Below are 15,662 nucleotides of genomic sequence, written 5' to 3'. Positions count from 1 at the left end.
TCATGGCTAACATACCAAAGTTTTTCTATGGGGTGCCAAGTAAAGAGGACTCTAGATGATTAGATTTTACGGTATAGCAATCAAAATATTATACTCAAATACTGTTTATTCTCTACATATTACTCAAAGTCTTGAAGACCCTCTGATAGGACTTGTCCTCGGTGTCCTGTCTTATGTTATATCCTGTTAAGTTTTCTTTATTGTCATCTAAATTACCAAGAGATGCCATATTCTGTGACACATTGAAAAACCCATTGGGCATTGAGCTTGTGGAAGCTACTGTAGATAGATCATTCAGGATAGAATCCGTTGATTCAGAAATGTGTAAGATGTTGGTCATTGAGCCTTCAGTCTTGTTTTCACAAGATAACGAATTATACGCTGGTTTTGGAGGTGTCTCGAAGGTGAACCCATTGGGCGTTGAGCTTGAGGTTGGGCCAAGAGACGCCACGCTTGCCAAATTCTGCGACACGTTGAATAACCCATTGGCCATTGAGCCGGTGGAGGCTACTTTAGGTAAATCTTTAAGTATAGAATCCGCCGTTTCAGACATGTGTAAGATGTTGATCATTGAGCTTGCAGTCTTGTTTTCACTGGATAACACATTCTGTGCTGGTGTTGGACGTGTCTTGAAGATGAGCCCATTGGGCGGTGAGCTTGTGGTTGGACTAGCAGGCATGGCATTTATGTCAAGCTGTTTGGCACTGCAAAATGGGGCATAGTACTCAGTAACGTCCTCAAACCGCTCACAGTCTACCTTGTAATATTTCTTCTTCGTCTGCAGGATATTGTTAAACCTGAAACCCCAGAGGATTTCCACTGGCAGGTAGGATGTTCGAGACTGGTGGGATGTTCCAGTGGAGTCACCCGTGTATATGAAAGTCACTAAGATCTCAAACCTATCTGCAGCCAAGGCTTTACGATCTAGAGCATACAGAGGACTGTCTTGGTCAATCACATGGACTACGGTGACTGGTGTAACCAATATTATTTGCTCATTCACCAGTTTTAGATCTTTGTATTCCATGGTGATCCCCATCTCATGAACTTGATGATAACGCAGAAGCTGAGCTCGCACGTTTCCTTCAACCACATGGTTCGATCGAAAGTCGCCAATACGCCACATGAGGCACAGTCTGCCGTCCCGTATCCCTACAAGGGCACAGTAACTAAAACGTATAGTCTGTGCTCTTTTCCGGGCAGTGGCCATCTTGGCCATCGCTGCCCCAATAATAAAAGTGTCAATGATGCAGCTTAATACTGACTGGATGGTTACCAATATAATCGCCACAGGGCACTCCTCTGTTACACAGCGGCTTCCATAACCGATGGTTGTTTGTGTCTCCAAGGAAAATAAAAATGCCCCCGCGAATGTGCGCACGTTGTCAACGCAGGGAGCTATGTCCATGTTACTCAGATCTCCATGCTGAAGAGCTATGATCCAAAAGATAAAGCCAAACAACAGCCAGGACAGAATGTACGACAAGGTGAAGATGACAAGCATGTGACGCCACTTCATATCGACCAGAGTGGTAAAGATGTCAACCACGTAGCTTTCCCACTCCCCAAGGATGCTCTTGAAGTAGACGTTGCAGCTACCATCCTTCTGCACAAAGCGGGTCTGGAAGGACCGTTTCCATACGCTGTGTTGTTGCCAGGTGTTCTCTTTAAAGGTTGCCCGCCTCCAGGTATCAATGTTTTGGCTCATCTTGACGTTGAAGGTCAAAATTCCGCCAAAATCAATCTCTATTCATTTAATACCTATAAAGAAGAGAGATGCATTGTTATTATTTAACAGTAGTAGGCAGAAATGGGTGTATATCATGTTGACCAAGTCCTAAATCCCTACATGTTGACCTTATAAAGGAACCTTGATGACTGGGAGCCTGGACTTCCAATGACCCTCTTTTATGTGAGTAATCAACCATCAGGATCACCGATAGCAGGCAAAGGCCTTGGATCAATACTATGGGTAATGAATATTTAGCAGATTGCAATGGAATTGTACAGTTCAACTACAGCTACCTCTATTAAAATCCATTTTTTTATATTTACAATTTATTTTTTATATATTTTTTTTGTTATATATACTGTATATATATTCTTTATACATTTAATGTTTTTTTTTTAAATATTTGCATAAATTTTATTCATTCACACACATATACAGTATATATATATATATATATACACATATTAAATAGAGAAAAAATAATAAAATACATACATTTAAAAAAACCTAAAGAACATATAAATATATACTGTATATATCATCAATATACATTTTATATCATATTATTTTTAATATTCATATAAATTTCATTCATTTACATATACATATATATATACATACATACATACACACACATACAATTTCTATAACTATCAAATACAAAAACTATATAAATGTATATATATATATATATATATATACACACACATATACTCACACACATACATACATACACACACACACACATACATACACATGTATGTATGTATGTATGTATGTATGTATGTACGTACGTACATGTGTGTGTTATATATATATATATATATATTTCTTTAGGTTTTTCTTTTGTTAAAGTATGTATTTTATTCATTTTTTCTCTATTTAAAATGTATATATATATATATATATATATATATATATATATATATATATATATATACACACATACACACATACACACACACACACACACACACACACACACATATATATATATACACACACACACATTTTAAATAGAGAAAAAATGAATAAAATGCATACTTTAAAAAAAGAAAAACCTAAAGAAAGAAAGAAATATATATATATACACACACACACACACTGATTTATGTTTTTAAAATAAATATTTATACATTCTATAATTTTTTTATATCTATAATTTTTATTTATATACACATGTTTATGTGTATAATTTTAATATATATATATTATATATATATATATATATATATATATATATATATAAATAATTTTTGCAGTGGCAACCACTGGATTGTATATATGACATTTTTATTTGTTTTCTTACATTTTTAGATATTTATATATTTTATTAATTTTTTTAGATTTAAAATGTGTATTTTGACAAGAAAATGGAAAAAATATTGCATATTAAGCTAGCAGGTAATGCTTTTTTTTCTCCTCACATGGTATCCATAGCCTCCTGTACAAAATTATTGTGATGAGGTTTACAGACCTCAATAGCTCAAGCTGAATTTTTTACACACACACGAATGGATCATAACAATGACTCCTTTTTTTTGGACAGCTTCCTATGAAGTTTCGATCAGACAGAGCTTGCCTTGACATTAGCAGCGTTTTCTCTGGTCTCTCTTTCGATAACCCGCACTTCCCAATCATGTATTAAATGTTAAACTGGCAGCACAGTGGCTAAATTGTTAGCACTTCCACCTGGCAGTACTCGGGTCGTCGGTTCAAATCCCAACCACAGCACCACCTGCCTGGAGTTTGCATGTTCTCCCTGTGCCTGCGTGGGTTTCCTCCAGGTACTCTGGTTTCCTCCTACACTCCAAAGACATGCTGGTAGGTGACTTGGCTCCTGTCTAAATTGTCCCTAGTATGTGTATGTATGAATGTGAGTTAGGGGCCATCGATTGACCGCTCCTCAGGGGCGGGGACTGATGGGAATGTACAATATATATGTAAAGCACGGTGTAAATTGACGGCGATATATAAGTACCTGAAATAAATAAATTGTAATTAAATATTACACCTATAATGGAAACAAATACAAATAAAGGATTTAAACTGTTTAAGAATGAATTAAAATTGTTACAAAACCACAACCATTTTCTGGGGTTAAAGTGTGAATGTGCTGCTGGAGGCGATCGGTGGGCGGTACACATTGGAGAGCAGGGGCGGACTGACCATTGGAAACTCAGGCACTGCCCGAGGGCCCGGGGTCAGTAGGGGGCCCCATGAGATGCCCCTGGTACCTTTTTCATAGGCTTTTTTGAGTTTGGGCAAGGACACAAGGGCCCCATGATCCCCTATTGCCCGGGGGCCCCATGAGTTGTCAGTCTGCCCCTGTCGGAGGGATTAGCGCGGCGTTGCTCCGACGGTCTTTTCACGTAAAGGACTGAAGTAGTCCATTCATATATTTATTTTCCCGCGAAGCGCTTACAACCGACACGCAGAAAACAAATCCGGAAAGACGGGGGGGGGGGGGGATGTGAAATGGAAAACATGTTGGTCCCTCTAATTGTTTTCATGTTGACTGGTTGAAGCGAAGTTTATTTAGAAAGAACCGCAAACATCGGGGAATAAATCGGCTTAAATCACACGCTACTGGTTGGCTGCCGCCGATTACCGAGAGGGGAGGGGCTTCTGTGTTTTGCGGCAGCCTTAAAGGGGAACTCCACACTATTTGGGTGCAGATTCTTACTTGCAATTCCTTTTCTTTTCATAAATTGATTTTTATTCGCTTGCAATGTTCTTCTGAATGTGCTAGAAAATGGGATTACTCCAGCAAGAGTCAGTTCTATAGCCCCGCCCCCTCATTCCATACATCATAGCCCTCCCCTCTGGAATTATTTAATCGCTGTCTTGGCTGGCCCAGCTCCTCCACCCCTTCCCTCCCTATATAACCTTTAATGCAGCTGCCAGGAGAAGAGCAAAGGGGAAGCTGCCGGCCCTCTGAATGCAGTCAGTGAGCTATGTCATTGCCATTCACTACCAATGCAGAGGGGTGGGGTGATAACATTTCACTGGTAGTGACCCTCAATGTGGTGGGGGGGTACTAGTATGGACACAAGTGCTGGACGTCCTCCAGCCAGGAAATGAGGCGGAGCTCTATCTGACTGGCTGCAGCTTTAAGGCAGATTGTGAGAAGCTCCCAGTGTGCAAAGATATCAGAGGAAGAAGCTTCAGTCCAGGGGAGGAGCCGGTACACCTGTGCAAGACTGAAGGGGAGGAGCCGGTACACCTGTGCAAGACTGAAGGGAAGGAGCCGGTACACCTGTGCAAGACTGAAGGGGAGGAGCCGGTACACCTGTGCAAGACTGAAGGGGAGGAGCAGGTACACCTGTGCAAGACTGAAGGGGAGGAACCGCTACACCTGTGCGAGACTGAAGGGGAGGAGCCGCTACACCTGTGCGAGACAGAAGGGGAGGAGCCGGTACACCTGTGCAAGACTGAAGGGGAGGAGCCGGTACACCTGTGCGAGACTGAAGGGGAGGAGCCGGTATACCTCTGCGAGACTGAAGGGGAGGAGCCGCTACATCTGTGCGAGACTGAAGGGGAGGAGCCAGTACACCTGTGCAAGACTGAAGGGGAGGAGCCGGTACACCTGTGCAAGACTGAAGGGGAGGAGCCGGTACACCTGTGCAAGACTGAAGAGGAGGAGCAGGTACACCTGTGCGAGACTGAAGGGGAGGAGCCGGTACACCTGTGCGAGACTGAAGGGGAGGAACCGCTACACCTGTGCAAGACTGAAGGGGAGGAGCCGGTACACCTGTGCAAGACTGAAGGGGAGGAGCCGGTACACCTGTGCAAGACTGAAGGGGAGGAGCAGGTACACCTGTGCGAGACTGAAGGGGAGGAGCCGGTACACCTCTGCGAGACTGAAGGGGAGGAACCGCTACACCTGTGCGAGACTGAAGGGGAGGAGCCGCTACACCTGTGCGAGACAGAAGGGGAGGAGCCGGTACACCTGTGCAAGACTGAAGGGGAGGAGCCGGTACACCTGTGCGAGACTGAAGGGGAGGAGCCGGTATACCTCTGCGAGACTGAAGGGGAGGAGCCGCTACACCTGTGCGAGACTGAAGGGGAGGAGCCAGTACACCTGTGCGAGACTGAAGGGGAGGAGCCGGTACACCTGTGCGAGACTGAAGGGGAGGAGCCGGTACACCTGTGCGAGACTGAAGGGGAGGAGCCGGTACACCTGTGCTAGACTGAAGAGGAGGAGCCGGTACACCTGTGCGAGACTGAAGGGGAGGAGCCGGTACACCTGTGCAAGACTGAAGGGGAGGAGATGGTACACCTGTGCAAGACAGAAGGGGAGGAGCCGATACACCTGTGCAAGACTGAAGGGGAGGAGCCGGTATACCTCTGCGAGACTGAAGGGGAGGAGCCGCTACACCTGTGCGAGACTGAAGGGGAGGAGCCAGTACACCTGTGCGAGACTGAAGGGGAGGAGCCGGATACACCTGTGCGAGACTGAAGGGGAGGAGCCGGTACACCTGTGCGAGACTGAAGGGGAGGAGCTGGTACACCTGTGCAAGACTGAAGAGGAGGAGCCGGTACACGTGTGCGAGACTGAAGGGGAGGAGCCGGTACACCTGTGCGAGACTGAAGGGGAGGAGCCGGTACACCTGTGCAAGACTGAAGGGGAGGAGATGGTACACCTGTGCAAGACAGAAGGGGAGGAGCCGATACACCTGTGCAAGACTGAAGGGGAGGAGCCCGTACACCTGTGCAAGACTAAAGGGGAGGAGATGGTACACCTGTTCAAGAATGAAGGGGAGGGGCCAGAACCCCTGTGCAAGACTGAAGGGGAGGAGCTGGTACACCTGTGCGAGACTGAAGGGGAGGAGCCGTTACACCTGTGCAAGACTGAAGGGGAGGAGCCGGTACACCTCTGCGAGACTGAAGGGGAGGAGCCGCTACACCTGTGCAAGACTGAAGGGGAGGAGTCGCTACACCTGTGCAAGACTGAAGGGGAGGAGCCGGTACACCTGTGCAAGACTGAAGGGGAGGAGCCGGTACACCTCTGCGAGACTGAAGGGGAGGAGCCGGTACACCTCTGCGAGACTGAAGGGGAGGGGCCGTTACACCTGTGCAAGACTGAAGGGGAGGAGCCGCTACACCTGTGCAAGACTGAAGGGGAGGAGTCGCTACACCTGTGCAAGACTGACGGGGAGGAGTCGCTACACCTGTGCAAGACTGACGGGGGCGCCGGAGGGAGGATTTGAAATGCAGCCAATTTCCTGCACAGAAGTTCTCCTGCTGACACAGGGGGGCGGAGATGAAGAATGAACAGGGAACATTTCTCTCAATGACATCACTGCGAATCTGCAGCTGTACGGCTCAGCCGGGGGGGGGGGGGGGGGGGGGGTGACACCCAATATAGTAACCAATTATCCCTCCATACAGACAGCGATGTTGTCACCAGGAGATGCTGAGAGATGTTTTCTGGGTGAATTCGGGGAGCGCAGCAGCTGGATTATCATTTCTCTTTGTAATTCTTTATGTCGGATTTCAAAAGAATTTGAATATTAAAGAAGTTCACATTCTGTGCGCAGCTCTATGAAGGAAGACACCCCCCCCCCCCCCGATCGGCAGCCACCTACATAAATACTTACCTTCGGCTCTTTAGTCCTCCCAGGTATTTATTTCCTGTCCCAGAGATCACAGGACTCCCCCTGACAACTCCGCCATCTGATCGTCTCTCCAGAAGGACAGCACCATCCCTGTTCAGGCATCATCCAGGGTCACCATCTACTTCCAGGACTGAGATGTTGGTTCAGAGATGACACAATCATGTGAATCCTGGTGCCTGTGCAGTTCTTAGCTGTGTTCACAAATGTCTGACACAGATCAGCCCCTGACGGACACAGCCTCTCACCTTGTGACTTGCTAAAAAGATATAATGTACAGCCTGATCACTGGGGGAGGGGAGACTGAGGAAATGACTCCTCCTACTTCTACAAAGTTACAATGTACAGCCTGATCACTGGGGGAGGGGAGACTGAGGAAAAGCCTCCTCCTCCTTCTACAAAGTTACAATGTACAGTCTGATAACTGGGGGAGGGGAGACTGAGGAAATGCCTCCTCCTCCTTCTACAAAGTTACAATGTACAGTCCGATCACTGGGGGAGGGGAGACTGAGGAAATGCCTCCTCCTCCTTCTACAAAGTTACAATGTACAGTCTGATAACTGGGGGAGGGGAGACTGAGGAAATGCCTCCTCCTCCTTCTACAAAGTTACAATGTACAGTCCGATCACTGGGGGAGGGGAGACTGAGGAAATGCCTCCTCCTCCTTCTACAAAGTTACAATGTACAGTCTGATCCCTGGGGGAGGGGAGACTGAGGTGCATTCATTGGCAGCTGCACATGGATAAGTCCCATCCGGCGGGTGCAGCGAGTGGCGGATTGCGGGAAGGTCGGCCCTCCCAGACACAACAATAACATCAGATGAATTCCGAACCTCAATAAAGTGAAATATGACAACAGAAGAATTTCCGTTTCTGAGACATAAATCGCACGCCGCGGCCGCCTTTTCGCACAAACTCTGAAGTCACGCAGCCGGATAATCGTAGAGGAACAAACGCCGCGACATTTCATTCTGCAAAGTGAAAGCAGATGCCGATCAGAAAACAAAATCGCAGAGGAACCGCCCAAGCTTGACGCTTTAATAACCAACAGAAATATCTCGCCAAATATTCGGCTCTTTTTTTTTTTTACGCCAGATCTGCAGAGATTCCGCTGACTTTGCATGGAATGGCGGGAATTTCAAATCACAGGAAAATGGGTAGAATGAATGTACCTGCTGAAGGGTTTGTATTTCTGTCCATCCAGTCATGAGATCCACACAGCTCTGCCACACAGCACAGCCCCATGTGGCTGGGGAGGGAACTTGATTGTGTTCTGCTACAGTTTCACTTTCACTTACAGGTCTGCTTCCTTACAAGTACACACTATAGAGGGATTTGCTTTGTTCCTATTTCATGATACAGTAGTCTGAACTCTCCACTATCTTTAAGAACCTAAGTCCTCAGCATTTGACAACCCTTCTGGGACTTCCCACCCATCTTCAAGAACCTATATCCTCCGCATTTGACACCCTCCTCGGATTTCCCACCCATCTTCAAGAACCTTCAAGAACCTAAGTTCTCAGCATTTGACACCCTTCTGGGACTTCCCACCCATCTTCAAGAACCTACATCCTCCGCATTTGACACCCTCCTGGGATTTCCCACCCATCTTCAAGAACCTAAGTCCTCAGCATTTGGCACCCTCCTGGGATTTCCCACCCATCTTCAAGAACCTTCAAGAACCTACATCCTCCGCATTTGACACCCTCCTGGGATTTCCCACCCATCTTCAAGAACCTAAGTCCTCAGCATTTGGCACCCTCCTGGGATTTCCCACCCATCTTCAAGAACCTTCAAGAACCTACATCCTCCGCATTTGACACCCTCCTGGGATTTCCCACCCATCTTCAAGAACCTACATCCTCCGCATTTGACACCCTCCTGGGATTTCCCACCCATCTTCAAGAACCTACATCCTCCGCATTTGACACCCTCCTGGGATTTCCCACCCATCTTCAAGAACCTACATCCTCCGCATTTGACACCCTCCTGGGATTTCCCACCCATCTTCAAGAACCTAAGTCCTCAACATTTGGCACCCTCCTGGGATTTCCCACCCATCTTCAAGAACCTACATCCTCCGCATTTGACACCCTCCTGGGATTTCCCACCCATCTTCAAGAACCTACATCCTCCGCATTTGACACCCTCCTGGGATTTCCCACCCATCTTCAAGAACCTAAGTCCTCAACATTTGGCACCCTCCTGGGATTTCCCACCCATCTCCAAGAACCTACATCCTCTGCATTTGACACCCTCCTGGGATTTCCCACCCATCTTCAAGAACCTTCAAGAACCCAAATCTTCAGCATTTGACACCCTCCTGGGACTTCCCACCCATCTTCAAGAACCACCCATCTTCAAGAACCTAAGTCTTCAGCATTTGACACCCTCCTGGGACTTCCCACCCATCCTGGGACTCCCCCTCCCCTACCCACTGCACATCATGTCTTTCCCCACCAGCCTCTAAGACACAACAGTGATGCTGGGTCAGGCGGGAGGATCCATTTCGTGCAGCAGGGGGCACTCCTGGAGGTATCAAACATGAAAGACCCTGTTGGAGGACTTGAGGGTGCTTGAAGACGGGAGGGACAAACATTCACAGTCTTCTACTGCAGGCTGAAGTTCTTTTTCTTTTTTTCGACGGTTCCTCATCCACGGTGAGGGAAGGCCAGCAAGTACAAATGTGAAAGTCGTTATTATTACCTTCAGGTAAACGCTACCGAATGACCCGACACGATTCACTCCCACTATAAATACTCCGCCTTTCCCTTTTGGGCCATCAACACGAAGCAAACAGGAGCCCTGAAAGCAGCGGTTGTCTGTAGACCCCAAACAGAACGTTCTTCCAATATCCACCAAGAAGCCTTTCAAGTCCATTGTGTATTCCGCGGCGGGACGAGCCGTTCCTGACTAATTATATTTTTACAAGCATGTGTATTTTTTTTTAGCCAGCAATGGGTTAGAACAAAGAGAAAACTTTACACGGTCCAGGAAAGTTTGCCAATCAAACTCCTCGCTACTGTATAATCAGAGACTCACAGACTGCGGGGCAAGGTATCGGATCGGGAAATGTTTGGACAAGAAATCGCAGAGCATTCCAAAGGTTTCTTGGATCTCCTCGCCTTAGGCTAGTCTTTTCCTAATCATCCATCACAGGACACAGGATTAGTCTTAGGTGATTGGGTTATACGGCCACCATCAGGCTATTTGGATGCTGGCAACCAAAGTTGTAAAGACAGCAATGTATAACTCCTCCCACTAGTTGGTTGCTAGTGTCCTTGGGTGATGGACATCTTCTGCCTTCTTTGAGGCCATGAGATTCAAAAGATTGCCACCTATGCAGACCCCTGCAGCAAGGATGGGATTATAACGGGGGGGGGGGTTCCACAACTTTCACATTCCTCATCCTAAATCTTGGACAATCAACATCTACACCTTCCATGGTGTTTTGATGAAGGTCATCTAAGGGGTGGCTAAAAAAGTTGGTGTATCTTTATGACACTCATTAGAACTGAGGAAAAAGAGCTTGGAGAAGCTATCAAACATATTCAACTTTACACAACAAATCCTTCTGAATAGCTATTTGGATGCTGGCAACCAAAGTTGTAAAGACAGCAATGTATAACTCCTCCCACTGGTTGGTTGCTAGTGTCCTTGGGTGCCTTGGGTGATGGACATCTTCTGCCTTCTTTGAGGCCATGAGAATCGAAAGATTGCCACCTATGCAGACCCCTGCAGCAAGGATGGGATTATGAAAAAAAGAACAGGGGGGGTTCCAGAACTTTCACATCCCTCATCCCAAATCTTGGACAATCAACATCTACACCTTCCATGGTGTTTGGATGAAGGTGCCCTTAGGGGTGGTTAAAAAAAGATGGTGTATCTTCATGACACTCATTAGAACTGAGGAAAAAGAGCTTGGAGAAGCTATGAAATATCTTCAACTTTGCAGAACAAATCCTTCTGAATAGCTATTTGGATGCTGGCAACCAAAGTTGAAAGGGCAGCGCAGTATAACTCCTCCCACTAGTTTGTTGCTAGTGTCCTTGGGTGATGGACATCTTCTGCCTTCTTTGAGGCCATGAGATTCGAAGGATTGCCACCTATGCAGACCCCTGCACCAAGGATGGGATTATGAAATAGGAATGGGGAGGGGGGTGTTCCACAACTTTCACATCCCTCATCCTAAATCTTGGACAATCAACATCTACACCTTCCATGGTGTTTTGATGAAGGTCATCTAAGGGTTGGCTAAAAAAGTTGGTGTATCTTCATGACACTCATTAGAACTGAGGAAAAAGAGCTTGGAGAAGCTATGAAACATCTTCAACTTTACAGATGCAATCCTTCTGAATAGCTATTTGGATGCTGGCAACCAAAGTTGTAAGGACAGCCCAGCACAACTCCTCCCACTCTCACTTTGTGTCCTTGGGTGATGGTTTTCTGTATGTGACTCAAAGGAAGGACACCTATCCAGCACCAAGGATGGGATAGAATAGCAAGAACAGGGGGGTTCCACAACTTTCACACCTCCCATCCTGTTCTTCATCATGGTCAGGGGTTAGGCTCAGAGACCAGCTAGATAAGTACACAAGCAGGTCACCTTGCTGATGATACGAGCTCACCCGAGGTCTAAGCACTAACCGGTATTTACCAGAGCTCCTGATGGTGGAGATGGGTTTTGTTGTGTGTTAGTACCAGGTCCAGGTCCTCAGGATTGCCCCCACCAGGAGGTGGGCAAGCAGGGGTCCAGTAGCAGATATAGCAGGTAGGGATCAAGCAGAAGCCTGGTCAGTAAACAAGCCAAAGGTCGGTAACAAATGGTTGCAGGTTGGGATCAAGCAGAAGAGTAGTCAAGGAACAAACCAAAGGTAGTGGAGATAAGGACAGCTAAAGGTACGCAAAGGAGCAAGATATCAGCTGGAGAGAAAACAGTAATCTTGCAAACAGGAAGTGCAAAGGCATGGCTTAAATAGGATGTTCATGGGAAAAGCAAAGGGTTCAAGGTTCACCAGAAACAAGACAAGATTAGACGAGGAATCAGAGAAGGTGCTGTCCAACATCTCAGCTGGCTCAGCAAGAAGAGCTACCTCATCAGAGGTCATGGGTTCAGATCGTGGTCTTGACTTTCTTGGACGATCAACATCTACACCTTCCATGGTGATTGGATGGAGGTGTCCTAAGGGGTGGATATAAATGTTCGAGTATCTTAACGACACTCAATAGAACTGAAGCAAAAGAGCTTGGAGAAGCTGGGAAACATCTTCAATTTTAAAGAACAAGCCCAGTTGGATGTGACAAACTGGATATCCCATGACCTGGAGAAACCAGAACCTTCACAGACATACAATATCTACTTTCTTTTCTTTTTTCATCCCTATGCTTCTGTGAGCTAGAAAGTCGACTTCTCCCAAAGTCAACCAACACACCCGGAAGGCGTATTTATTGTGTGCATGGTACTTCCATCCCGATTGCATCCTACAAGGTACTCCATGCGGCGAGCAGGGGCGGCGCTATCACTAGAAAAAATGGGCAGCCGCCTAGGGCGCATTGCCACCTAGGGCTCAGCCACAGCCACTGGTTTCCCTACTCTCTGCCATGGCTGAACCTAGGGGGGTACCAAGGAGGGCTACATCCTCCCCCACACAGATTTCGGTGGAGGCCCCCCCTCCCAAGCCGGTGTTTCCATGGAAGCTGTGCCTGGCCACTGAGTGGAGACAGGAGAGAGGTGGAGGTGCAGGCTGTGCTCTCCTCTCCTGTCAGTGGAGCGATCCTCCATACAGTAGGAGACATGACAGGAGTGAGAGCACAGCCCGCACCTCTACCTGGTTCCCTGCCTGTAAATTCGGGGGGGGGGGGGATGGAGCTTACAGGCCAGGGGAACTGTGCACAATCAAAGGGGGGGGGGGGGTAGCAATCCAATAATTTGTGCTGAGATGAGAGGTTTGTGCAGGAGGGGGGATGGGGGCTATTTGTGCTGGCAGGGGTAATAGATTTGATGGGGGGGGGGGGATTTGTACTAGGAGGAGGAGAAGGAATGTGGGGATATGTGCTAGGAGTAGGAGGGAGTTTTGTGGGGGGGGGAGGAGTAGGCCTATGTTATGAAGAGGTCTTGGCACACTTTCCTACCCTAGGTGCTCCTCTGTAGAGTATAGCAAGCGTTGTCACCTAGGACAGGAAATGTGTTACCGGCAGGATCACCAGGTGAAAAGAAAGGAGAAAAAGAAAACGAAGGCAGCCGTCACATCTGGTAATGTACTGCAATATATGATATATGGCCGCTTTGATAAGGTGGCATAGTGGTTAAGTGGTTAGCACATCCGCCTGGCAGTACTGGGGCCATTGGTTTGAATCTCAACCACGGCACCACCTGCCTGGAGTTTGCATGTTCTCCCTGTTCCTGCGTGGGTTTCCTCCAGGTTCTGTGGTTTCCTCCCACACTGCCAAGACATGCTGGGAGGTAAACTGGCCCTAGTATGTGAGTTAGGGACTGTAGATTGTACACCCCTTGAGGGTCAGGGACTGACATGAATGTACAATCAGTGGTGTGCAGGGGGTGCAAGCCGCACCGGGTGACACCAACCACATGGGGTGACACCGGACCCGCTCCACGTAAAGGTAAGTTGTAAAGCAAGCCGACGATCCCCGCAGGATGGATCCGATCTGTGGATTGGGGAGCATAATGGATCGGAGTCTGATCCATTATGCTCCCCAATCCGCAGATCCGATCCATCCTGCGGGGATCATCGGCATGCAACCTATACGGGGTGACACCGGACCCGCTCCACGGAAACGTAAGTTGGAAAGAAAGCCGACGATCCCCACAGGATGGATCCGATCTGCAGATTGAGCATAATGGATCAGAGCAGGGGTGAACTCACCATTCGAGCACTCGGGCACTGCCCGAGGGCCCGGGGTCAGTAGGGGGCCCCATGAGATGCCCCTGGTACCTTTTATAGACTTTTGTGGGTGTGCTTTGAGTGTGGTCAAGGACACAGGGGCCCCATGATCCCCTATTGCCCGGGGGCCCCATAAGTTGTCAGTCCTCCACTGGATCGGAGTCCGATCCATTATGCTCCCCAATCCGCAGATCCGATCCATCCTGCGGGGATTGCCGGCATGCAACCTATACGGGGTGACACCGGACCAGCTCCAGGAAAACGTAGGTTGTAAAGAAAGCCGTCGATCCCCGCAGAAAGGATCGAATCTGCGGATTGGGGAGCATAATGGATCAGTGCAGGGGCTAACTGACCATTCGAGCACTCAGGCACTGCCCAAGGGCCCGGAGTCAGTAGGGGGCCCCATGAGATGCCCCTGGTAGCTTTTATAGGCTTTTTTGGGTGTGCTTTGAGTGTGGGTGAGCACACAGGGGCCCCATGATCCCCTATTGCCCGGGGGCTCCATGAGTTGTCAGTCCTCCCCCGGATCCGAGTCTGATCCATTATGCTCAATATGCAGATCCGATCCATCCTGCGGGGATCCTTGGCATGCAACCTATACGGGGTGACACCGGACCCGCTCCACGGAAAGGTAAGTTGTAAAGAAAGCCGACGATCCCCGCAGGTTGGATCTGATCTGCGGATCGAGCATAATGGATCAGAGCAGGGGCGGACTGACCATTCGAGCACTCAAGCACTGCCCGGGTCAGTAGGGGGCCCCATGAGATGCCCCCGGTACCTTTTATAGACTTTTGTGGGTGTGCTTTGAGTGTGGGTGAGCACACAGGGGCCCCATGATCCCCTATTGCCCGGGGGCCCCATGAGTTGTCAGTCCTCCCCCGGATCCGAGTCTGATCCATTATGCTCAATCCGCAGATCCGATCCACACCGCGGGGATCGTCGGAGGGGGTGACACCAAGTGTTATCTCACCGGGTGACACCAACCCTAGGGGCGCCTCTGTGTACAATATATATAAGTTCCTGAAATATATAAATCAGAAAGATTCCACCAATCAGAGACCGGATTCGGTGGGATCGACCTTTAAAAAGCGCTCTTACAGGACCTGCTTTGATGTCATTTCTGTTTAGTGGCCTTTTAAAACGTGGAACTGCCCCCCCCCCCCCCAAAGTGAAGCTTTACAGTCACAGATGACGGATCTTGCGCCACCTACCCGATCCTCAGCCGCTCTCCTTCCCCCGCCGTCCTCGATTCTAGCGAGGAGTGTGCCTCTCCCGAGGTGCCATGATGGAAATGGCGGGGATCGGTGCCGGGGCGGCAGGTCTGGATCGGTGCCGGGGCGGCAGGTCTGGATCGGTGCCGGGGTGGCAGGTGTGGCTCTCCTTTTACAAAATGTTCCCAAGCGTTGTCATT

General features: G+C 48.2%; 1 protein-coding gene across 1 annotated transcript; it reads right to left on the bottom strand.

The window, feature by feature from the left end:
• Positions 1-6: 6 nt before the first annotated feature.
• Positions 7-15,587, bottom strand: LOC149443530 (inward rectifier potassium channel 16-like). Its single transcript, XM_089655584.1, has 2 exons — positions 15,463-15,587; positions 7-1,761 (listed from the first exon to the last, which is right to left on the bottom strand). The coding sequence occupies exon 2, from the start codon at positions 1,706-1,708 to the stop codon at positions 113-115; it is 1,596 nt and encodes a 531-aa protein (XP_089511710.1). The 5' UTR covers positions 1,709-1,761; positions 15,463-15,587; the 3' UTR covers positions 7-112.
• Positions 15,588-15,662: the final 75 nt, after the last annotated feature.

Source organism: Staurois parvus, unplaced genomic scaffold (genome assembly GCF_062004578.1).
Source record: "Staurois parvus isolate SC_StPar_1 unplaced genomic scaffold, SC_StPar_1.0 ptg000851l, whole genome shotgun sequence".
Taxonomy (NCBI): Eukaryota; Metazoa; Chordata; class Amphibia; order Anura; family Ranidae; genus Staurois; species Staurois parvus.
The sequence above is the reverse complement of the archived record's forward strand: the minus strand, read 5'-3'. Positions and strand labels throughout refer to the sequence as shown.